Source organism: Crocuta crocuta, unplaced genomic scaffold, assembly GCF_008692635.1.
Source record: "Crocuta crocuta isolate KB4526 unplaced genomic scaffold, BGI_CrCroc_1.0 scaffold348, whole genome shotgun sequence".
NCBI classification, from domain to species: Eukaryota; Metazoa; Chordata; class Mammalia; order Carnivora; family Hyaenidae; genus Crocuta; species Crocuta crocuta.
Window position 1 is genome coordinate 2,977,634 of NW_027529573.1, and position 24,088 is coordinate 3,001,721.

At 53.9% G+C, this 24,088-nt stretch overlaps 1 protein-coding gene and 1 non-coding gene across 3 annotated transcripts in view; both read left to right on the top strand.

Annotated features, from left to right (window-relative positions):
* The window catches only part of AP1B1 (adaptor related protein complex 1 subunit beta 1), a 54,854-nt gene extending 36,258 nt beyond the window's left edge, over window positions 1-18,596 (top strand). The window contains exons 12-22 of one of the 2 annotated variants that reach the window (XM_077761640.1): window positions 4,111-4,209; window positions 4,723-4,982; window positions 5,637-5,838; window positions 6,618-6,638; window positions 7,199-7,342; window positions 12,542-12,687; window positions 14,492-14,621; window positions 14,918-15,002; window positions 15,680-15,766; window positions 15,879-16,033; window positions 17,583-18,596. In XM_077761640.1, the coding sequence (XP_077617766.1) occupies window positions 4,111-4,209; window positions 4,723-4,982; window positions 5,637-5,838; window positions 6,618-6,638; window positions 7,199-7,342; window positions 12,542-12,687; window positions 14,492-14,621; window positions 14,918-15,002; window positions 15,680-15,766; window positions 15,879-16,033; window positions 17,583-17,657 (1,404 nt within the window). In that variant the 3' untranslated portion in view covers window positions 17,658-18,596. The remainder of the gene's footprint in view (window positions 1-4,110; window positions 4,210-4,722; window positions 4,983-5,636; window positions 5,839-6,617; window positions 6,639-7,198; window positions 7,343-12,541; window positions 12,688-14,491; window positions 14,622-14,917; window positions 15,003-15,679; window positions 15,767-15,878; window positions 16,034-17,582) is intronic. The other variant, XM_077761642.1, reaches the window with a different exon arrangement.
* Window positions 13,263-13,359, top strand: LOC144229576 (small nucleolar RNA SNORD125). The gene has a single exon (XR_013334525.1). It is a non-coding gene; the product is annotated as a small nucleolar RNA SNORD125 (small nucleolar RNA).
* Window positions 18,597-24,088: the final 5,492 nt, after the last annotated feature.

Genomic DNA, 24,088 nt, shown 5'->3' on the forward strand with positions numbered 1-24,088 from the left:
TACATTCCAATCTCAGAGGTGGCATAACCACTTTACCTCCTTGCCAACCTAGTACATTCTCAAACAATTTTTGCCAATCTGATAAACAACAAAGTATACCTTGGTTGGTTTTGTTTGCATTTCTGTTCTGAGTGGGGTTGAACATCTTTTCATATTGTATTTCATTTTCTGTGAACCAGGCACTGTCTGCTCTTGCGAAGGGGCTTCTAAAACGTGTTTGTAAGCACAGACACCTTTGCTGTCCAACTGGGGAGTGTAACCTGTTGGGTGAGAGCATGAGCCTTGGAATAGGAGACCCCAGAGTGCAAACCCCTCTTCTGCCCCTTCCTGGCATGGTGGCTTTACGCTAATTCTCTGCTTCTCTGAGCCTCAGTTTCCTCATTTGTAAGATGAGGATCATAAGACTTTCTCTCATCCTGTCACTCTGAAAGTTAAATGGGATGCTTTGTGTAATGTCCCTAACATGTGCCCATCCCTTGATGAGCACTCATGAATGGTAGTATTGGTGTTGGTCAGAACTGATTTAAAAGCAAATTGGTCCAGGCAACAAAGGGGACCTACTGGTTCCTGTAGCTGATAAGTTCCGGGAGTGTGCTCTCTTCCAGCATACTTGGGTGAGGGTGCCCAAATGGTGGCATCGGGCTCTCTCTGTCTCCCTGGGGTGGCTTCTCCCTTAGGAAGGCTCCACAGAGTGGAGCCTGTGTGAGGCCAGTCATTCCAGGCTGTGTCCTTAACAGCTTAGCGACTCCCTTGACTCCCTTCCCTTGGTAGTTCCAGCAACAGTCCTGGCCTGTTTGCATTCTCCTGAGCCAGTCGCCATGATTCCAAGTGACTATGCCTCTTGGACATTTGTCGCAGTCTCTGTGGATTGGACGGGGCAGTGCAGAGGGTGATTTTCTGAAGGAAAGCCAGCATTTGTGGTAGCAGAAGACAGACTAGATGCTGGGTGGGCAAAAACAACAGATGTCCATCACAAAATAATAGTACTAACTCCTGCCATCCTGCATCCCGCTCCCACTGCCACCTGCCAAGGCGGCTGCCAGCCTGCCCCGGGCTTGCTTTCACTTTCACACCCACCCCCTCACTCGCTTGTCTCTGAGAGAAGCAGAGCGTGGTTTGGGATCACTTGTGCCCCTGCAGTCGAGTCCTGCTTGGGATTACTGCAGAGGATGTCCTCTGGGGGGTGTTTCTGCCCGTATAGTAGAGGAAATCTTTTGTAGCCGCTTCCCCCTTGGCAAAGCCTGCTGAAGAGCCTAGGATTAGAGAAGTTGGACAAGGGAAAGCTGGGCTCCAGGAAGTCCAGGCTCCTCCCGCGCTGGGTGACCTGGAGCAAATTAAACTTGCCAAGCCTGTTTCTTTGTCTCGAGCCCAGGTTCCTGCAAAGCTTATTGGATGATGTGTGTAAACTGGCCACTCCAGTGCTTAGCAAACAGTAGCTGGGTTATGGTGATGGTGGTTTTAAGTGGCCAGCTCCCTTTGCCTCCTGGGTTCACAGCACCACTCAGAGCTTTTATAAGAATACTTGTTAAGTGCTTTGCAGCTTGGAAACTTATTTTGGATGATCTCCTTGAGCCCCCTTCTCCTGGGCTCCTAGGCCTCTCCACCCTTGGACCTAGAGCTCAGAAAGTCTTAACTGAGGTCGTATATCAGTCTAGCCTGTGCCTCGCCCCTGTCTGGATGGCAGGGGCAGGGCCATCATGGCAGGAGGGTTGCCGTGAACATGCGTGCTGACATAAGGGGTGTTGTGTGTGGGTGAGGGGTGGGAGGAGTCAGGCTAGTGGCCGGAGTTCCCAGGCAGCGTAGCCCACCCGACACTGATGAATGATTCCAGGCAGCCAGCTGACTTGGGTTGAGGAGAACTTGATAAAGAATCCCTGTGTGCTGGGGCGTCTGGGTGGCTCAGCTGGTTAAGCGCCTGCCTTCAGCTCAGATCATGATCTCGCGGTTCGGGAGTCCAAGCCCCAGGTCGGGCTCTGTGCTGACAGCTCAGAGCCTGGAACCTGCTTCAGATTCTGTGTCTCCCTTTCTCTGTGTCCCTCTCTCACTTGGGCTCTGTCTCTGTCTCTCTCAAAAATAAACATTAAAAAAAATTAAAAAAAAAAAAAAAGAATCCCTGTCTGCTGGCTGTGGGGATACCAGTGACCATGGTGACAGCTATGTGTATTGTGCAGAATTCATGATAGGTTCTTTACATTTCTTTCTTTCTTTCTTTCTTTCTTTCTTCTTTCTTCCTTCCTTCCTTCCTTTCTTTTTTAATTTTTAATTTTTAATTTTTTAATGTTTTATATTTATGAGAGAGAGACAGCGTGATCAGGGGAGGGTCAGAGAGAGAGGGAGACACAGAATCTGAAGCAGGCTCCAGGCTCTGAGCTGTCAGCACAGAGCCCGACATGGGGCTCGACACACGAACCCTGAGATCATGACCTGAGCTGAAGTTGGACGCTCAACCCACTGAGCCACCCAGGCGCCCCTCTTTCTTTCTTTTTCTAATGTTTGTTTGTTTCTTTTGAGAGAGAGAGTAGGAGCTGGGGAGAGGGAGAGAGAGAATCCCAAGCATGCTCTGCACTGTCAGCACTGAGCCCACTATGAGGCTTGATCTTCTAGAACTGTGAGATCATAATCTGAGCTGAAATCAAGAGGAGTCGGATGCCTAAGTGACTGAGCCACTCCGGCTCCCCAGTTCTTTACATTTCTTGTCTCATTGACTCTTCCATTAACCCTGTGAGGTATTTAAATCCACATTATCGATAAGGAAGCAGACTCAGAAGTTACATGACTTGTCCAGAGTCCTGTTCAAATAAGGTGTGATGTAACTCTAGCTTCAAAGTCAGCTGTCATAAATTGCCATTTGCAGAGCTCATCAGAACCCCTTGAAACAAACACCCCTCTCCCCACCAACTGAGGATAAATGGTTTCCTCTGGGCTGCCTGGCCAGGGGCTGTAGCCAGGTCCTGGAAGCCAGTTCCCTGGGCTGCCTCCTACCTTGGCAACAGCCACCCCACTGCTCCTCTGCTATTGGCCCATGTGTAACCAAATCGCACAGACTCTAGGTTGCTTGGTTCCAGAAATGGACCATATCCCCTCCATCCTGCCTCCTGCCGTCAGCCCACCCTGTATAATAGGATTTCTATCAGTGCCCTCCTCCCGACCTGGCCCTCGGGGCGCTGTCAGCCCTGTTCCCGCCCCCTTCCACAGGCCCACCTGTGACACAGCCCTGGCTCGGGAGCCTCAGGCTTCCTCTTATCCCACGACTGGCAAAAAGGAGATGTGGCTAAGGAAGGATTATGTGCAGAGAATTGTTCTTTCAGAGATGTTTTCTGAGGTAGCAGGTTTTTTCTTAAATGCCTCCTATGCACTGGGCACTAGATAGAGCAATAACCAGAGATTCAGTTGTGACAGGCATGATCTCTGCCCTCAAAGGGCTGTCTCCACAGGACAGCCTGGTGGCTGGAAAGCATTTCTAATACTGTAGGGCAATGCCGATGGGGGGTACAGAAGCGTCGGGGTACTGGGGTCAGCATGAGCTCCAAGGGGCAAGAAGATGTTGGCCAGGCTGAGGGCAGCAGGGGCCGTGATCAGGTGAAGGCAGCAGCTTAGTGAGAAAGGGGTGCTGAGAGAGGGCTGGGCAAGAGAGGTTCCCGCCTTCTGGTGGAAGCCCAGCTCCTCAATGACAGGCTGGCTCTGTGGGCCCTGCTGGCCCTGTCTCCAGGGCATCCCTGGCACCATCTCTGCTTATTGACAGCTGGCCCTTTAAGAAGTACACCAGCTACACACGTTGCCTTTTTAAGCTGTGTGAGCTCCTTTAAGATGCTGTGAGGCTGGGAGCCCCAGTAGGCTTCTGGGACCCTAGGGTGGAGTGTCCAAATAGTAGTGGTCCCCTCCTTCCTAAGTGGTAACGCCAAGGTTTAGTCTACTCGGAGCTACAAACAACCAGCCCCCTGGCCTTAGTCTGTTTTCTGTGGCCAACTCTAAACCTGGGATAGCTGCTCTCGGCTTTCAGGGCCTTTGAAAAGTACCCTTTTCTCTCTTTGAGAGCCTGATTTGGTTTCCTTCTGTGCCCCACATAAGCCCTTGCTACTTCTTCCTTATTATGTCTCTGTCTTCCTGCAGGTCCAGCTGCAGCTACTGACAGCCATTGTGAAACTCTTCCTGAAGAAGCCGACAGAGACCCAGGAGCTGGTGCAGCAGGTCCTCAGCTTGGCCACTCAGGTCGGTGCCTCAGCCTCCCTGCTGCGCCCGGTGCAGGCCTCACTCTGCAGCAGGCGCTTTGGTCCAAGGAGCCAGACCTTCGTGCCAAGGTCCTACCCCTAAGACTGGCACCGTTGGGAGGGTTGGCCCTAGAGTAATGTTCAGGGAGCTCAGTCACAAATAAATCAAGATGGAGTAGGGTCAGGTGGTGAAGTTGAGCCAGACTGTAAACTAAAGAGGAGACGGAGGTCCAGGAGAACCAGAGGGTTTGTAGGAGGACGGGGAGGGCAGATTTTGAAGGGGTCGTGGGGATGCGAGTGGGAATGGCATATTTAATACTGGGCTCGGGTAGGAAACCAAGGGGCCAGGCCATGTTTAGGAACAGGTTCATGGGACTGCTCAGGATTGCTGTTGTCGACCAGCACTGTGACCATATCTGGATCGTGGCATTTGAGGAGGGTTCCCCCCTCTCCCTCAGCTGGTTGCTCTGCTCTGAGTTTAATAGGTTTCTCCTCACCCACCCCACTTCCCCAGGACTCTGATAACCCAGACTTGCGGGACCGTGGCTACATCTACTGGCGTCTGCTCTCCACGGACCCAGTGGCTGCCAAGGAAGTGGTTTTGGCTGAGAAGCCACTCATCTCTGAAGAGACGGACCTCATTGAGCCCACACTGCTGGACGAGCTCATCTGCTACATAGGCACACTGGCCTCCGTCTACCACAAGCCTCCCAGCGCCTTTGTGGAGGGGGGCCGGGGCGTTGTGCACAAGAGCCTGCCACCTCGCACTGCCTCGTGAGTGACCCGGGCCAGATGCCAGGCCGAGCCTCCTCACCTGGTTTTCCGAGTCATTAGCACAGGCACTCGGGCTTGCTATGGTAACCCCTGGCAATGCCAGACCTGAGTCTGAGGAAAATTCTAGTTCTAGTGACTTTACTGAATGCTTCCTCCGTACCGGGTGTGGACTAATTTACCTCATTTGATGGTTACAGTAGCTCTAAGAGTGTCCCCATTTAACAGATGAGGACAATAGGCACGGAGAGCCTGAGGGCCTGTGTGGCATCCCACAGCCAGCACAGCTAGGCTCAGACCCAGTTCTAATTCCAGAGCCCTGTTCTTCTCACCCTCCCCTGCCACCCCCTGGTGGTTGGTTTGGCCTGGGTGCCCAGGCTTCCAGGGCCAGCATCCAGTCTTTAGAGTGCGCTGAGTGGTGGAAATATAGGGGGCCCCTCCCTTTGCTCACCCCCAGGAAGCTGGATCTCTTGGAGAGCCAAAAAGCTGGATCAGGCGTGGGAAGGGGGAAGAGGAGGGGGGCTGTAGACAGTGCTTCTGGCACTGTGAGGAGACAGGTGCCTGTCCTAAGGGAGGATCCTGGACCCTGGGCCTCTGACCTCCTTCAGACACCCCAGTGCCTACCCCACTGACCCTCTTCCTTCTGTGTCCTCACAGGAGTGAGAGCACGGAGAGCCCCGAGACAGCCCCTGCTGGAGCACCCTCTGGTGAGCAGCCGGATGTCATCCCCACCCAGGGGGACCTGCTGGGTGACCTCCTCAACCTGGACCTTGGCCCCCCAGTGAGCGGCCCACCCCTGGCCACCTCCTCGGTGCAGATGGGAGCTGTGGACCTTCTTGGCGGAGGCCTCGACAGCCTGGTATGTCCTGGAGCCCCTTCTGGATAACACTGATAATGATCTTCAGAGGAGCAATCGTTGAAGGCCCTGTCTGTGCCATTCACCAACCAGGGGCCTCAGGCACACCTGTGTGCAAAGGGGACAGTGTAGCTCCCTACTTATAAGGGAGGAAAACCGAAGCTTAAAGAGTTCAGGTGATCTTCCCTCCAAGAGTGCACAGTATGTGGCTTCCACGCGCCTTGGCCCTTGCCAGGCCACTGAGGGCCCCAAGAGACCTGGGGCCGGTAAAGCTGGCAGAGCCAGACCAGTGTCCACTTAGCCCTACACGTGCAGCAGTTGAGAGCAGCAGCCCGGCAGGCCTGGGAGGCCCATGAACAGTCGGGGACAGACCTTTCTCCTCTGTAGAAAGGGGGTGGTAAGACTGGACTAGGTATCTCCCTGGGGCTTCTCCAGGCAGCTGGTAGAGCCAGGTGGAAGGGGTAGCAGAGCCCCTGTCACTTGGCCATGTCTAGCTCAGGTCCCCAAGGCATCGCACGGGAAAGGGTAGGAAAGGTCATGGCACAGGAACCGGGTGGTGGGGTGAAACCCAGGCAGTAGTGCCCTTTGTAGAGACGGTCTGGGCCCCCTCTCAGGCCTGGCACAGACGTCTTACTGTCTTACCCCAGACTCATCTCAGTGGAGCAGCAGTGACTAATCTTTTCCCTCTTTCCCTCTCTCTTGTCTCTCTCTGTCTTCTTTCCTGGCTTTTCTCTCTGCATGTGGCTGCCTGTTCTCTTCACCCTGCCTGCTTCTGCTTGGAGATGGGGGATGAGCCTGAAGGGGTACGGTTCAACCCTTGTGCCCCCAAGCCTTTGTCCCTGCTCTTCCTGAGTGCTGGCCCAGCATCCCAAGGGGTGGATGATGTCAAAGCCGTCCCTCCTCCTGCTGAGCTATGGCCTTCTATCCAGTGTCCCGTCCTTACTACCCTAAGACAAAATTGCCTTGTCATCCCAAGGATCATCTCCAGGTTCCTCTCACTTCCCACGGGCCCTCTTTGACAGCCTAGAGAGGGTGTTCCTATCTGCTGAGCACAGCCTCACGGCAGAGGTCTCAGGTGCTCCTTTTATCTGTGGGCTGCGTGTTAGTTTATAAGCATCCCAGCTCTGTCCCAGAGGTCACCTCTAAGGTTGGAGGCTTGCAGGTCATGGGAGGGGACAGCCTCTCTTCTCCACCTGCCTCACCCTATCTTGTCTCTGCAACATAGAGTTGCTATGACAACAGCCCTGCACCCCCCTCCTTCCCTGTCCTGTTTTCTAAAGTGCCAGGTGCCTCCACTCCTGCCTGGGCCCCTGATGTCCGCACCTCTGACACCCACCTCTCACCCCTTTCCCTTCCTTTCCAGATCGGGGGCCCCAACTTTGTGGCACCCCCAGCAGCAACAGTCCCAGCCAACCTAGGAGCCTCCATGGGTAGCGGCCTGAGTGACCTCTTTGACCTGACCAGTGGTGTGGGCACACTGTCAGGATCGTACGTGGCTCCCAAAGCAGTAAGTACCACGCCTCCTTCCACAGCAGGAGCAGAGAATTAAGACATTGACTGATGTGTGGATTCCGTGGCTCATTCCATGGAATCGGCTCGGGCCAACAAGGATGGGCTCCAGGAACAACAGTTTGCCAACATGATGCTGAGGGCAGCTAGGGGCTGTGGGAGCACAGGGAAGGGATGCTTAGGTTGGGCCTGGGGGCCTGGAAAGACCTCCCAGAGTAGGGTTGCTGGAGCTCAGGCCTGTAGATCAAGTCGAATTGGCCAGACACAAGTGGAGAGAGGGCTCCAAGGGGAAGAACAGCGTGTGGAGGGGCCTGGAGACGAGGGAGAGACAGCCGGCAGAAGTCCTGGCTCGTTGGAGCAGTGGTTCACAGTGCCGTCCCACCAACACCCCTTATCAACGATATACGGGGCCTAGTGCATCCATTATTTCCTGTGTTTAAAGGAGATTCGTGGACTGTGCAGCCTACTTATGTGTATCATTTCAGAATTAGTAAGATGCTGTTACTTCATAAAGGAGACATACAGGGAAGAGAATCAAATTACGTATTTCAGTGTTGTAAAGGTTTGGGCCCGTCCACCCCTAAGATCTGATGAAGTTGTTGGGTGTTTTGTAGTTCAGGTACTGTAAGCGATGTGGCCAGGGGTGCCCTCAGTTCCTGCAGTGGTGACCCAGTCCCAGGAAAGGTCCAGTAAAACAACACGAGGAACAGGCTTTCTTTGATTTTCACCACAATTAGGTTCCCAGCAATCTCGGTATATGTTGAAACCGTGCAAAACTTACTCAAGGGATGCAGGACAATTGCTCATCGAGGGGACTGTTGTCCTCCCAGCAGCATGTCCAGCATCCCTGACCCCAGCCCACTAAACATGGTGCCTCCCTGCCATTGTGCCACCTGAGGATGCCCTGTGCTACCTAGGGGCGGGACTCCCCCAAGACTCCTGGCTACACTAGAGATTCAGGAGGGAAGAAACTGGCAAGGTCAGCAGCGCCAGGCTGTGAGGATTTCTCTCAGTCCTCGCAGTGGAACCGTTAGAAGGTTTTAAGTAGAGATGAAACAGATTTGCGCTTGAGAGAGATTGCCCCCTATGTGTGTGGGGCAGGGGGGCAGGTCAGAAGGGTTAGAACAGAAGCGAGGTGCCCAGTGAGGAGCCTGGTAGGAGTTGATGTGTGCTGATGGGCGGCCCGGACAAGGTGGGCACCTCGGAGGGTGGAGACAAAAGACTGCACTGGAGAGCTCAGGCGGTGGCACTGGCAGGATGTAGGGGTTGGCAGGGAGGAAAGGATGCTGGCTTACGTAGTGGGGGGGAGGTGCCATTTGCAGAGATGGGGGCGAGGGGAAGGAAGGAGACCTGAGTTTGGGAGGCAAGATCATGTGGGCTTGGCACTGGGTAGAGCACAGTGTGGGCCAGGCCCCCAGCATCAAGGAAGCTGCCAGAGGGGACCGACGTGGCCAGGCTCTGGTCAGACACTGTGTCTGCCACTTCATTCCCAGCCAGAGCCTCTCTCTCTCTCTTCCAGAGCAGGATGCCGCTGGGCTTCAGGGACAAGGGGATATCTCTGCTGTGACTGGGGAGCCGCGAGCCAGCACCTGCCCTGCCCTGGTCTCACCGGGTGTGCTAGATGCACCTGTGGCAGTGATAGCGGGATGTGGGCCCAAGGGCCCACGGCAGACAGGAATTCGAGCCAGGAAGTGCCAGCAGCTGCACATTCCTGTGCCATGGACTGCGTGAGCGTGGCACAGCCCTCACCCCCCCTAAATCCTGCCAGAAGCTTTAAGGCACTGTGACTCGTGTTCTGAGGTTGAGAAATCCGAGTGTTGTGCCTAAGGTCACGTAGCTGGCAAGTGAGAGTCTGAAACTGATGCACGGTGGTGGCACCAGAGCCTCTGCTCCTGACCCCTGCGTGGTCACGCCCCATAATGTTTGAGAACACCCCATGTGCCGGCCTCAGTGCCACAGGTCAGCAGAATCGCGAACCGCTCCCCAGACTGGCCACCTCACTGCATGAGGTCGACACACACATTAGAAACCCGGAGTAGCAAGGACTCCTGCAGACCTGCCAGGAATATTAAGTCAGGAGCTGGCCCTCTGCTTGCATGTTCATTTTCCTGGATGCTGTCACTGCTTTTTCTTAGTGGAGGACCAGATGAGTGTGCCAACAGTGAGTGCTGGAAGTGGGAGGTTAGGGGTCACCCCGTCAGAGCAATGCAGGGCAGGCTGCCTGCAACAGGAGCCCTTGCAAGACAGGCAGGACCTTCCCCTTTATCTCAGACATAGGAGTTTCTGGGCTGTAGGTATGTTCTGCCTTCAGAAGCAGTAGGTATGTCTTCTACATTTTCGTCACAGTGCTGTGACTCCCTAGAATGGTTTGTCCCACCTGCATTTTCCCCTATGCCTGTGGGGGGAAATCCATTTGCCAATGTTTCTGGCCAAGGGAATGAGTCTTTTTCTGCACAAGAACTTGGAGTTCCTCAAGCATTTGGGCCAGTGGGTGGTGATATATTTCCTTGGGTCCTTGGGAAATGTTGAGGATTAGTTCTGTGGCGGGACCTGTGCTAGACTCCATGAACCCATGGTGACCAAGAGAGATGCGGTCCCCACCCTCAGCAGTGAGTCCCAGTGACAGGCACTTCTGCAAGAACTGTGAAAGGGGCCTGCTGGTGGTGGGTGGTGTGGGGTGCAGGGAAGCCACTGTGGGGGTGTTCTCTGAGTGCTCTGCTTGCTGGGTCTCAGCTGAGGCTAAAGCCCTGAGATTCTGCCCTCACACATTTGTCCCAGGGAAACAAAGGATGATCAGGTTAGCACATGGGGTGGGGGTGGCGATGCCTGCAGAAGCACTTTCCAAACAGAGGGAACAATGTAGGGGGGCGGGAGAGGGGAGCAGGTGCACTCCAAGCCTGGCGGGGAGGGTACCAGGCTGTGGAGACCATGGGGAGTTGAAGCCATTCCAGGACTGGGAAGGTTTTGGGGTTTGGTTTGGTTTTGTTTTTAACTTTTAATTTTGAGAGACAGAGAGAGACAGAGCTCAAGTGGAGGAGGGGCAGAGGGGAGACATGGAATCCGAAGCAGGTTCCAGGCTCTGAGCTGTCAGCACAGAGCCTGATGTGGGGCTCGAACTCACAAACTGCGAGACCATGACCTAAGCTGAAGTCGGACACTTAACCGACTGAGCCACCCAGGCGCCCCGGACTGGGAGGGCTTTTAAGGATGCCATGATCAGATTTGCATTTTTTTTAAAGTTTTATTTATTTAAGTAATCTCTGTATCACACATGGGGCTCAAACTCACAACCCCAAGATCAAGAGTCGCATGCTCCTTTGACTGAGCCAGCCAGGTGCCCCCAGATTCTCATTTTAAAAGATGACTGACTGTAGGGGTGCCTGGGTGGCTCAGTCGGTTAAGCATCCTACTTCGTCTCAGGTCATGATCTCACGGTTCGTGGGTTCGAGCCCCATGTCGGGCTCTGCGCTGACAGCTAGCTCAGAGCCTGGAGCCTGCTCTGGATCCTGTATCTCCCTCTCTCTCTGACCCTCCCCTGTTCACACTGTCTCTCTCTCACAGAAATAAATAAAACATTAAAAAAAAAAAAAGATGACTGTAGGGGTGCCTGGATAGCTCAGCTCGTTGAGCATCTGATTTTTTATTTCGGTTCAGGTCATGGTCCTGGGGTCGTGGGGTTGAGCCCTGTGTTGGGCTCCATGCTGAGCTTGGAGCCTGCTTCGGATTCTTTCTTTCTCCCTCTGCCCTGCTTGCACTTGCGCTCTTTAAATGAATGGATGAATAAAAATAAATAAAAGATGACTTGGCTCCTGTGAAGGGCAGAGAGAGAGGGATTGGGCCAGGCACATGGGTTGCTGTCCTACCTGGTAGACTCTGACTGTGGCTCAGATGCAGGTGGTGCCTGTGGGGAGAAGTAGAGGCCCTGGTGGCAGATGTCACAGGCCCTAGGCTGCGTGACAGTGGTGTAGGGGTTGGGATCAGCTAAGGGTGGGGACCCAGATGTCTCTGAAGTTCCTGGTATTGGCATCTTGAGAGATGGTGAGACATTTGCCCATACAGGGCACCTTGGAGAAGCTCTCAAGTGGACCTGGGCCTTTTGACCTCAGGGGGCCTGTGAGGCCTCTGAGAGAAAAACGGCCCGAAAGGCATTTTCACAGCCGTGGGTGACACCCATGGATGTCCTTCATGGTTGGGGCTTTAATTCAAGTGGTTTCACTCTGCAAAGGCTGTCTGAATGCCGGTGCCACAGAGGCTCTAAGCCAAGGATGTAAAGATAGACAGCAGAGCCCTTCCCCCAAAGAGCTGGCTGGGTTCAGGGGAGACAGACATACAGACTCACATTTATCTGTTAAAATGTCTTGTTGGAGTGAACGTAGGAAAGGAACCAAGGTGAGAGGAGGTGGCTCTTGAGCTAAGACCTCGTGCAGCCAAGCAGCAGAGGGTCTTGCCAGGCGAGGGGCCTTCTTAGGTGCTGTCCTTGGTCAGGCCAGTTTCTACAATTAAAAGGCCAGTCCTGGGGCCCCTGGGTGGCTCAGTTGGTTAGGTGTCCGACTCTGGATTTTGGCTCAGGTCATGATCTTACAGTTCATGAGATCAAGCCCCATGTTAGGCTCTGCACTGACAGCACAGATTCTCTGTCTCTCTCCCTCTCTCTTCCCCTCTGCTGCTTGTGTGCACATGCATACTTTTCTCCCTCTCTTTCTCTTTCTCTCAAAATAAATAAACTTTAAAAAGAAAAAAAAAGAAGGCCAGCCCCGCCTTCTTCTAGGAAGGACAGACTGTGACCGCCAGGGAAGCCTCAGGCTCTGGCTGGGGCCCCAGATGCCCTTGGGTTCTTGATTGTACTTGGCTCTTTGGGAGGCTGGCAGAACCCCCATGTCTCAGTACCTTCCTCAGTGCTACTGACTGACAGTTCCTTCTTGGACCTCTGGAGACTGGTCAGCCCTTGGGTGCCCCAAACCCCTCCCCACCCCAGGCTGCTCTGATACACAGCCACACTGAGGTGGTGCCCTCGGTGGGCCATGCAGGATCATGCCTCTCATCCCAAGAGCCACATGGTCACCTCCTAGTGGTAAAGGCAGGTGTGGTTGATGGGAGCGAGAGGGTGAAGGAGAAGAGGGTAAAGGACCCTCCAGGGGGCTGTTAAGTTTTAGCGAAGTGGCAAACACGAGCCTCATCCCCGTTGTCTTCCCTGCAGATATGGCTCCCAGCCATGAAGGCCAAGGGGTTGGAGATCTCGGGTACCTTCACCCGCCAGGTGGGCTCCATCTCCATGGACCTGCAGCTGACCAACAAGGCCCTGCAGGTCATGACCGACTTTGCCATCCAGTTTAACCGCAACAGGTGAGCTCCCCGAGGCCAGTCTGTCGAGAGCCCATGCTGGTGACTGTCGGCAGCAGCTCAGAGCTGAGGGGTCCGGTGCCTTGTTTCTGGTTAAGGTGGATATTCCCCCCAACTGCATCTCAGGCCAAAACTCTCTAAAGCAGTGATTTATTTTTTTCTTCCCAGTGACCTCTTTATGTGGACTCCAAAGTACCAGGCAGAGGGGGAGAGTGTCTCCCCTTATTTTAACCTTCTTCTACTGCTCAAAGAGTGTTTTGCTGACAAAAATCCCCAGCTCCAAACTAGGAACCTGCCTTTGGCAAACACCGTACGTAACAGGAGGTAGCCTCCTGTCTGGGCCTGAGTTGCTCCCACCTCAGGGCCCAGCTCTAAGAAGCCTGCCAGGGAGTGGGCCTTCCTGCCCCAACCCCTCGTGGCCCAGGATTAAACCCATCAGACTGGGCCTCTGGGAGTGGTGGCTGCCCCAGGCTCCTCGCCCCCACTGGGTGCCCTGCTGGAAGTCCTGGGGAAGGTTTCCCCTCTGGCACTGTGAGGGTTTTCATGGACTGGGCCCGCAAGGCCAAGGCTCTCCAGGGGACCCAGGCAGCCTCTCCTGATGATTCTTCTTCCTGAGCGGCTCTAGTGATGAGCAAACTGAGCCTCTAAGAAGTTGACTGAAGGGGTTGCTTCCCCAGGGAGAGCCCTTGAGCTAGTGGGTCCTGACCCTCGGTCAGCTCTGCTACTTGCCCTCAGATGGCCCTGGAGGCCATAGAAGCACTCCAGGTTCCAAGGGGTAGTCCCAATGCTTGCCCATAACAGATGTACAGTGTGCTGACAACCTCCTGGGTAGCAGACCCTGTGCCAAAGCTTTAGGAGTACATATTATCTTACTTTGAGCACAGGGAAGTCAGTGCCATTATCCCTCATTCAGTAGATGGGCTCAAAGACGACAAGTGTCTTGCCCAGGACAACACAGCAGGCAGTGGGGGAGCTCCCAGGAAAGCCTGAAGTGCTGGGCCACCACAGGAGCCCGAGGTTCCCCCACACCGCCTCCCACTGTGTCCCAGACAGGCCTGATTGCCATCGTGGGCAAGTGCAGGCCAGGTCAGCCAGCTCAAGCTCTGGGTCTCAGCAGTGCTACTCACCCCATAGGGTCTGAACACAGGCCTGCCTCTCCCTGATTCTCCGTGTCCTGGATGATGAGAGAATATATACTTATTGCTGTCTTTATGAGGATAGGAGTTGGTATAATATCAAATGTCCAGGTTGGGCACAGTGAGCTATCAGTTCATGGTCATGTATCACACTCATGGGGATCCTCCTGATATACCCACATGTTGCTTTACCAAGAAGCAAGGCTTTCTTGAATCTCTCTCTGGCCAGTTCTAACCTAGACAGTGAAATCTGGCATCTTGCTTACGGTGGTCACATCCCTCTTGGAAGATGGGGATTGCCCACAGAGACTTCAGTTAGGAGCAGCTTATAGTCCAGGGCCCTGATGTTAGATGGAGCTCCTCAAGGGCAGGACAGATCAAGGCCATGTGCACCTGACCTACCCAGTGACCAGACCTACCCAGTGACCAGGCCAGAGGAGCAGAAATAGGCTTTAGGCCTGCAGCTGACCCAGTTCTCCTTCCTCCTGTCCACATGGCCATTGAGGGTGGGGTCAGGAACTTATCCTTCTATCCTGGGCCTAGAGCTGAGGTGAGGCCAGCTGATTGGAGAGGCCTCTTGCCAACTGGTGCCCTAGCTCTGGAGCGTGACACACATCCCATGTCAGCACCTGTTCCCCCTGCCATTCCCGCGGGGGCTTCTCTTTCCCCAGCTTCGGCCTGGCCCCTGCCGCCCCACTCCAGGTCCACGCACCACTCAGCCCCAACCAGACTGTGGAGATCTCCCTGCCTCTCAACACAGTGGGCTCGGTCATGAAGATGGAGCCTCTGAACAACCTCCAGGTGGGTTCCAGGCAGGGCCAAGCACCCCAGTCCTCAGCTGCCCACTCACTGCAGGGAGGGAGCCTGGTGGAGAGGTCTAGGGTCTGGCCTTTGTTTGCGGAGGGGTGTGTCTATGGAGTGGTGCTCTTAGCCAGAGAGCTGGCAGGGGGGGCCTAACCTGAGGGGACAAAGGGACATGATTACCAGGGAAGGTGTGTGAGGGAACCTGCTCAGAGGGAGGCATGGGGAACAGGCCCTTCTGGGGCCTCAGAGGTGGTATTGAGCATCAGGGACCAATCAGATGGCCTTGTTCTTAGGTGGCTGTAAAGAACAACATCGACGTCTTCTACTTCAGCACTTTGTACCCACTGCATATCCTCTTTGTGGAGGATGGGAAGATGGGTGAGTCCTGACAGTGCCCCCTGGAGTCCCTGGAATAGAACAGTCGGGTCTGCCCCACAGTGAAGTCTGAGTCGCTGGCCTCTCTGCAGAGCCTGAGGCAAGGGTCACACCTCCATCAACGACCCCCAGGTGTTGCCGGCCAGCTCTGTGCCGAGGTAGGGGCGTGCCATGCAGGAGCTTTCACTCCTGGGATCTCCTGCTCTGCCCCTTGGCCATCCCCACGGGCTCTAGATGGTCCTCCCGACCTCAGGAGCCCACACCATGTCACACTTGATGTCCATCTCCGGTGCCCTGGCTGGAACCCCTGCGAAGACTCATCCCCACGCCAGGGGGGGGTCCCTGCCAGCTCAGAATTGTGCGGACAACTTTCCCACATCATCTCTCAGTCACCACAGAAGGCCTGTGACACAGGCTGTGATTAACAAGCAGGCTGCTCAGGACCAGAGTAGGAAGGAGCGCATATGTGGGTGCTGGGAAGGGGAGGTTTTAAGGCCCAGGGTCTTTTGGGAGTGCACTGGCGGCCACTTTCACAGAGCTGAAGGTTTGTTCAGGGAAGCAGCCGGGGCTGTATCTTCAGCCTCTGGCATCCCCAGCAGACCCACTTCCTGCTAGATATCAATGAGCAGGGCCACAGGTTTATCGGGGTCCTGACTTCTACCCTGCCCCCCACCGTTCAGACCGGCAGATGTTCCTGGCCACGTGGAAAGACATTCCCAATGAAAATGAAGCCCAGTTCCAGATCAGAGACTGCCCCCTCAATGCAGGTAGGACTTAGCACACTCCCTCCTTAGCACACCGCCCTCCTGCCCGGTGCACACTGCCCTGCACCTGCGCCCTTGGCCCTCGCACTGCTGACTGGGGGCCCTTCTCGCTCAGAGGCTGTGAGCAGCCGGCTACAGAGCAGCAACATCTTCACGGTCGCCAAGAGGAACGTGGAGGGCCAGGACATGCTCTACCAGTCCCTGAAGCTGACCAACGGCATCTGGGTGCTGGCGGAGCTGCGTATCCAGCCAGGCAACCCCAGCTTCACGGTGAGGGTCCCCGCTCCCGCCCTGCCAGCCCTGGGATGTCCACCTCCATGTTCCAGGCAGCCTCTCCTGCCCTCGCTCCTTCCCAGACTAGGGGTCAGTTCTGCTGGGGTGCACCCTAGCCCAGCTAGGCTGGGGTCGCTTTGAATCTGGCATGAATTCTGACTCTAGCTCCCAGCTCAGCTCATCAGGTTATCTAGTCAGACACCAAACTGTGTCACCAAACAATGAGTTGGACTAGAAGATTCTGTAACATTGGGCTCTGTGAGGTGGCACAGTTGGCCTGAGGCCCATCTGACTGGGAAATGGCACTGCTGGGCCCGTGCCCTGGCCTTCCTCCCACTCTTTCCTGCCTAAGGGCCCTCCTGGGAGGACGCTGATTCCCAGCATCTCCTCCTTCCTGGCCGTTGTGTCAGACCCCAGTCAGAACATGGCTTCCACGGAGTGCGTGGTCGTCCTGGAGGCTGTGCTGCTGTTCCAGGCCCCAAAGAGCTCCAGGCTTTGCTTCTGCCCCTGCACCAAAGTCTCTGGCAGGCATGGCCCTCCAGACGTTGCTCCCTGGGCCCCGCTGGAGGTGCTGGCACTGTGGTTGGGCGGGCCCCGCGGCGGTGGCTTCGGTGATGGTAATTTCCGTCTCCCTATGTTTGGTTGCTGCATGCCCACCCTCCCTGCCGGTGCCTGTGGTGCAGGACTTGGAGGTTAGCAGATCGCTTTTCTCTTCCTCTTTCTCCTCCATTCTCCCCAGCCACACCTTGCACAGCCCGCATCCTGGCCTGGCTCCAGGGCACCCTGCCTCTCCTAGCCTCACCTCACCCTGCCACTCCCCAAAGCCGGGCAGACATGCATGCAGGCCACAGGCAGAGGGCACCCCTAAGCTTCCCACCCAGGCGAATCTGACTGAGGAGCTGGTACCCCCGGTTCCCAACACACAGTGTGCACAGAGCCCTCCAGAGAAGATGGGGGCCCCACGGCCCACCACTGCTGGCTTCTGGAGCTCCATTTGCTCCTCCCTTTCCTAATCGCACCCTTTAGAAACAGTGATTTTGGCAGAAGTGGTGGCAGCACTCATTTCTCCTCTGCCTCTACTCTCCAGGCTCACGATGCAGCAGAACTTCCTGTGCGGGAAGCCAGGAAGAGTCCCCAGTGCCCCCCCCCCCGCCCCNCCTCTAGCCCTACCTGCCACCTCAGAAACCCCAGCCCTCCACGGGCTGTGAAGGGTCCCAGCAGCTCTGCGGGGTGGGGGCTGGGCACTCCCTGGCGGCCTCCGGCTCATGATTCACACTGCCTGCCAGCAGGGCCGCGGTGGCTGGGCTGACAGCAGGTGTGTGGGCTGCAAGTATATTTGGTCCACGCCCAGCCGGCTGCAGCAGCCACCCCCTCCGCTTTACCGCACATCTGCCCCAGCTGTGCTGCCCCCGGGCCACACATGCACACCACACTCTTCCATCTGCTCTCCCCCTCCCTTCCCTCCCTGTGTTCCTTCGCAGCCCCAGAGAGGAGCCCGGGGAATTGGGCGCTCTCCGTCCCCTGACCTCTCTTTCCCCCCCTGCAGCTGTCCCTGAAATGTCGAGCGCCAGAGGTGTCCCAACATGTATACCAGGCCTATGAGACCATCCTCAAGAACTGAGGCCCCATCCAGTGCCCGCCCCAGCCTTCTGCCAACCCCATCGAGGAGCCCCCCCGGGAGTGGCAGCACCTCCTTCCCGGAGAGGCTGAGCAAGGCTCCCGGCCACCCACGGAGCCCCCTGGTCCTGACTGCCGGGCCCACCTGGGTCCTCGGGGTGGGGTAGCATTTCTTCTGGAGTGAAAGCTCGGGGACTCCCCTCTTCCGTTGCTGCTGACAGTCAGGGTCAGGTGAGGAGGGGACCAAAGAAAACAGAGCCAAAGGGGCCATAGAAGCTGATCGGGCCGACCCAGGGTTCTTCTCTTCCTTTTCCCAGCTGGTGCCTGAAGGGCAAGCGTGTGGCTCCCTCCTTGCACTCCTGGTCCAGGAGGCCCCCTGCCCTTCAGTCTCTCTTGGGTCAGTGTTAGAGGTCTTCCCTGTCGCCCACTCTCATGCCAGGCTGCTCTGGTGTGTGTGGAAGGTTCTCGTGGTGGGGAGTGGGAAGCGTTTCTGTCAGGGGTCTGGGGCCCCCAGGGCCTATACCCCTATGCTCCCTCCTGCATCCATCCAGGCTGGGGCCCTGTGGTTGTGCCAGTTGGGCCACAGCCTCCTGAGCACTGACCCACATGGGCAAGACTGGGCAGAAACTTCCAGAGCCCCTGTCCAGGCTCTTGCTCCCCTAGCAGTTGCACACACCCGCTCACCCCAATCCCTCTCTTGCCCCTGAGGACGGTCACTGCCTACGATCCAGTCCTTGGCATCCCCTGTGTGCCCGAAGCAGACAGGGCTGAGGGATGGGGTACATGGGTGAGCGCGGTGCTTCCTATCTGGGGTTTCTTTGGGGTTTCTCCTTAGTGTCTGCTGCCCTTCCCCTGGCCTCCCAAGTTTCAGTTGTGTCTGACAGACCCGTTAGGTTTTCCTGTACTGCTGTTTAATAATAAAGAAAGATTCTGCTTTTGGCAATCACGGACAGTTTTTTTTCCCTCCACTAAATGTCAGAATTGAAAATTGCCTCCGAGTGGTTGAGGATGGTTTTCTGAACCCTGCAGTAACTATAATATACATAGAGAATACATATTCTCTATGTATATTATATATTATGTATGTGCATATATATATTATGTATGTTGACTCTTATTTTCAAAAAGAGAAAGTGAATAAAAATGATGACATCAAGCGTGTCCCTGGCCAGTGTGTCAGGTCCTGAGGCTCTTGTGGGTGGGGTCCTGGGTCCAGGATCAAGGGCCCGAGCTATGTGCCCAGCCCCTCTCCTGGCTCTCTGAGGACAGCGCCTTTTCCACTACCCTGTCCTTAAAGCCGGACCTCAGAGGCCTGCTGGTCTCCCTGGCACCTCTCCCACCCTTGATTCTAACTCCACCCAGCCATCTTGCCTTTTGATGTTGCCCGAAAGGGCTGACTTATGTTTTGGTTTTCCTCAGCTCCCTGCCATCAGGAAGGCTCCTAGGAGCGGCGGGGAGGTGCTCTGATCGGGGGCAGCTGCGGGAAAGAGGGAACGGTTGGGTAGGCCGAGCACCAGGCCTGTCTGGGCAGGCTCTTCCCCGCCCCTGTGTCTGCAGCTTGCTGAGTACGGGTACTAAGCCTACCCCGGCTACCACCAAGAACATCCTGTGTGGCTCTGGTGCTGGCATTGGCCTGGATCCCAGGGGAGGGCAGCCAGACCCTGGGCAGGGCCCTGACAGCCAGGGCTGCCTGTGGCTCTCGGTGCCTGCTGGCCAGGGGGCCTTCAGCCTGCCTCTGCGGGAGGTGCGGGAGGAGCAGCCTGGGTGCCGTGACCCCATTTCAGCCCAGCCACCCCCTGCACTGCCTCCTTCTGACCCACTGCTGCTTTCCTAGCTCTGGGGGGCTGAAAGAAGAGAGTGTCAGGAGGAGTCTCTGGCTCTCCACTGTCCCACCTCTTAACCTCTGGGACTGAAAAGTGTAGAGCGGCCAAATCCCTTGATTGCACAATCCAGTTCTGTTTACCTGAAAGTCCTGGGCTCAGAAGGCCCTACAGAACACAGCTGTGGTACCCTCAGCTGTGGGATAGAGGAGCAGGGTGTTGAGCCCTTGATGAGACTTACCCTGGCTTGCTATGGCCGCCTGCCGCTGGTGACTGCCTCAGGGCCTGGCTCCCACCCCAAATCCCTGGGGTGTACTGCCGGGGTCATGGCTCCCCACCTCTCTGCCATGGAGGGCAGACTGGAAGTGTAGGTTAGCTGTCCACAGTGGGGTGGTGATGGACGACGTGGCCCAGGACCGAGTATCCGGAGTGAGGAGGCAGAGCTGATGAGAAAGGCTGGCCTGCTGGGATGGAGCACCTTGGACTGTCGCTGGACACCTTGGGTCCTATATAAAGCTGTGCTTGTCCTGTACAAAGCTGTGGGCAGGACCTTACCGTGAGTGTGCCTTTCCCCCAGTCACATGACACCTGGCATGATGGGACCCAGCAGAGTCCACGTTTGTAGGGAAAAACAGGGAGAGCGTCTTCACCCCCAGATCCCCAAGCCTGGGCCTTACCACATCACTGCACCCAGGGCCACCCCGGGGGCCCAGGCCTTTAGGAGAAGTGATTTAGGGGATGGCCGGTCAGTCCCAGCTCTGCCCTTCAGCTTCCCTGTCCCTCCTCACCTGAGTGAGGGCCCCTCACATCCCTTTTCACCCCCCTCACATGCCACTCCCTAGTCCTCATGTGCTCAGGCCTGCCCCCTCTCAGGGCCTGACACCTCTCCGGAGCCTTAGTGCCCTGTAGAAGATTCTCACGTGTCCTGGGCCTTCCCAGCCAGTTGAGTTCATCAACAACCAGGTATTTCTGGAAGGTTCAACAAATGCCTGAGGGTCAGATAGGGCCAGATAGGTTCAGTGCCAGACACTGAGCTAAGTAAGGCCTGTGGGGTGACCTCGTTTTACTTTTTTTTTTAATCTTCAGCTAGTGGTTTTCTTTGTTTTTAGGGTTTTGTTTTGTCTTGTTTTTGTTTTTTGCAGGAGGTGGTTTCCCTACAGAGAGGGCTAGGTTCTGGACCACGGTAAAAGATTAGCCACATAAAATATCCCTCCCACCTTCCTCAGTTCTTAGTTTTTCTCCCTTGATGCAAACTTTGTTGCTAGATTGGGGTTTTCTTCCAGTAATATTCTGTGCAGGTATCCAAGCAAATCCATGGAGATACTACTAAACAAACGGCAGTACAGTCCAGACACTTAACTACGAGCACTTTGCTTTCCTTACCGATCAGTACAAACAGACGCATCTCAGGGCAGCTGGGTGGCTCAGTCGGTTAAGCGTCTGACTTCGGCTCAGGTCATGATCACAGTTTGTAGGTTCAACCCGCATCGGGTTCTGTGCTGACAGCTCAGAGCCTGGAGCCTGCTTCCAATTCTGTGTCTCCTCTCTCTGACCCTCCCCCAGTCGTGCTCTGTCTCTCTCTGTCTCAAAAATAAATAAAACAAAAATTCAAACAGACGCACCTCAGAATTTCATGGGTGAATGGGCTGCTGTTAGCTGGTACCTGCTGACGGACTTTCAGGCAGTTTCCATCTTCTTAGAGTCCAAGCAACGGTGTGGTAAATATCTGCCTACATACGTCCTCGCCCGTGGGCACAGACGTAGCTGTAGGATCTAGCTCCAGAATTGCTGGAACAGAGGGTGTAGCATTTTATATTTTAAAGTGTACTTCTGGTTTTGAGAGGGCAATGTATTCACATGACTCAAAAGCCAAAAAAAGAAGTGAAAAATCCTACTCCTCATTCCTCTTCCCAAAGGAATGCAATATTACCTTCCAAAGAGACTCAAAGAAGGGTGCCTGGGTGGCTCAGTTGGTTAAGCACCCAACTTCAGCTCAGGTCATGATCTCACGGTTTGTGGGTTTGAGCCCTGTGTTGGGGTCTGTTCTGCCAGCTCAGAGTCTGGACCCTGCTTCAGATTCTGTGTGTGTCTCTCTAGCCCCTCTCCGGCTCATATTCTGTCTCTCAAAAATGAATAAACATTAAAAAGTTTTTAAAAAATGAGATACTCAAAGATGTCAAATACAGCCTTTTCCCCCTTTCTTACCCAACGGGTAGCATGGAATACACCCCGATCTGCACCATATTTAGATTTTGGAGACTTTTCCGTTATCAGCCCATTACAGAGAGAGTCCTCAAGCCTTTTTCTAATGGCTGTCTGTGTTTCCATTGAATGCAGGTCCCCTCCTGAACGAGTAGCCCAGTGATGCCTATTGAGTTGTGTCTAGGGTATTGCTAATACAAGCGATACTGCAAAGATTATTCACTTGTACACGTGGATAAATTCCTCAGGCACGAGTTGCTGGGTCAGAGGTAGGTGTGCTCATAATTTTGGTAGCTGTTGCTTCTCCAGCTTCCACTCACACCAGCCATGAGTGACATGCCTACATCCCCCACCCCTGCACAGACAACCCAGTGTGTAGATGCGTGCCACACTGATGGTGAAAAGTGCTACCTTACTGCGTTTTCAGTCTGCCTCTGTTCATGTGCTTTCAAGCCATTTGTATGTCCTTTTCTGTGAGCTGCTTCCTGTTTCTTGCCCATCTTTTTTTCTGTAGAGTTCTTACCCTCTTCTTACTGATATGTCATTATTTCTTCCCATCTTGTTGCCTTTTTACTTTTCCATGCCAAAATGGTTTTTGTATGCTATCATCCTTTAATCTCTTATATACCTGCCTAATCTAGTGTTTGTCTGATCTTCGTTTTGTGCATTTTAATCCTGTTCCATCTGGGCTTTATGTTTGGGACGAGGTAGGGATCCAACGTTCTCTTTTCCCAGATGGTTACCCAGTTGCCTGTACACCATTCACTGAGTAATTCATCTTTTCCCCACAGAGCTGAAATGTCATTTGTAACATGGACTATATTTCCATATGTAGATGGAAATTTTCTGGACTCTGTTCCTTACCAGAGAATTTGTCTATTCATTGACTACTGTGTTGTTGTTGTTTTTTAAGTACTGTAACTTTGGGGCACCTGGGTGGCTCAGTCAGTTAAGCATCCAACTTCGGCTTAGGTCATGATCTCATGATTTATGGGTTCAAGCCTTGTGTTGGGCTCTGCCGACATCTCAGAGCCTGGAGCCTGCTTTGGATTCTGTGTCTCCCTCTCTCTGCCCCTCCCCGGCTCATGTGCTCGCTCGCTTCCTCTCTCTCTCCCTCCCTCCCTCTCAAAAAAAAAACAAACAAACAAACATTAGGGGCACCTGGGTGGTTCAGTCGGTTAAGCAAGCTGACTTCAGCTCAGGTCCTGATCTCCCGGTTCGTGGGTTCAAGCCCCATGTTGGGCTCTGTGCTTACAGCTTGGAGCCTGGAACCTGCTTTGGATTCTGTTTCCCTCTCTGCCCTTCACCCACTTCTCTCAACAATAAACATTAAAAAAAAATTTTAACATTAAAATAAATAAGGTACTGTACCTTAATATTTCCATAATTTGCAGTATCATCTTATTCAACATCTATGTCCCAATTGAACTTTTAGAACTAGTTTGTCTTTAAAAAAATCGATGATATTATTTTTATTTGGATCACACCAAATGTTTACTTTAACCTACAGAGAACTGATATTCTTATAATGATTTCAATAATAACATTAATCTTTATATTCAAATACAGAAGTAGATGCTTCTCCAGTTCATGCTTTTATGTCTCTGTAATATTTTGTTTAATATTTTTATTTTCAAAGATTTTTAAAAATTTTACTTATTTTAAGAGACAGAGGAATCAGGAAGGAACAGTGAGAGAGAATCCCAAGGAGGCTCTACACTGTCAGCACAGAGAATATTTTTATTAAAAATTGTTTTTCAATGTTTATTTTTGAGAGAGACAGAGAGACAGAGCACAAGTAGGGAGGGGCAGAGAGCGAGGGAGACACAGAATCGGAAGCAGGCTCCAGGCTCTGAGCTGTCAGCACAGAGCCCGACGCGGGGCTCAATGAACCATGAGATCATGACCTGAGCTGAAGTTGGTCACTTGACTGCGCTACCCAGGCGCCTCAGAATATTTTTATTTTTAAGTAATCTCTACACTCAGTGTGGGGCCTGAATCCATAATCCCAAGATCAAGAATCACACGTTCCACTGACTGAGCTAGCCAGGTGCCCCATCTGTGTAATATTTTAAGTTTTCTTCATTTTAAAAGTTCTTGTATGTACATTTTTTCTTACAAGGATTTGGGGCACCTAGGCGGCTCAGTCAGTTAAGCATCTGACTTTGGCTCAGCTTGTGATCTCACGCCACAAGTTTGAGCCCCATATCGGGTTCCATGCTGACAGCTCAGAGCCTGGAGCCTGCTTCCAATTCTGTATCTCCCTCTCCCCAAGCCCCTTCCCTGCTCACACCCTTTCTCTGTCTCTTAAAAATAAATAAATATTTAAAAAAATTATTCTTAAAAAGATTCATGAGGTTTTTTTTTTTTTTTTGGTTCATTTTTGTAAATAGGCTCTTTTTCATTTTTTTTT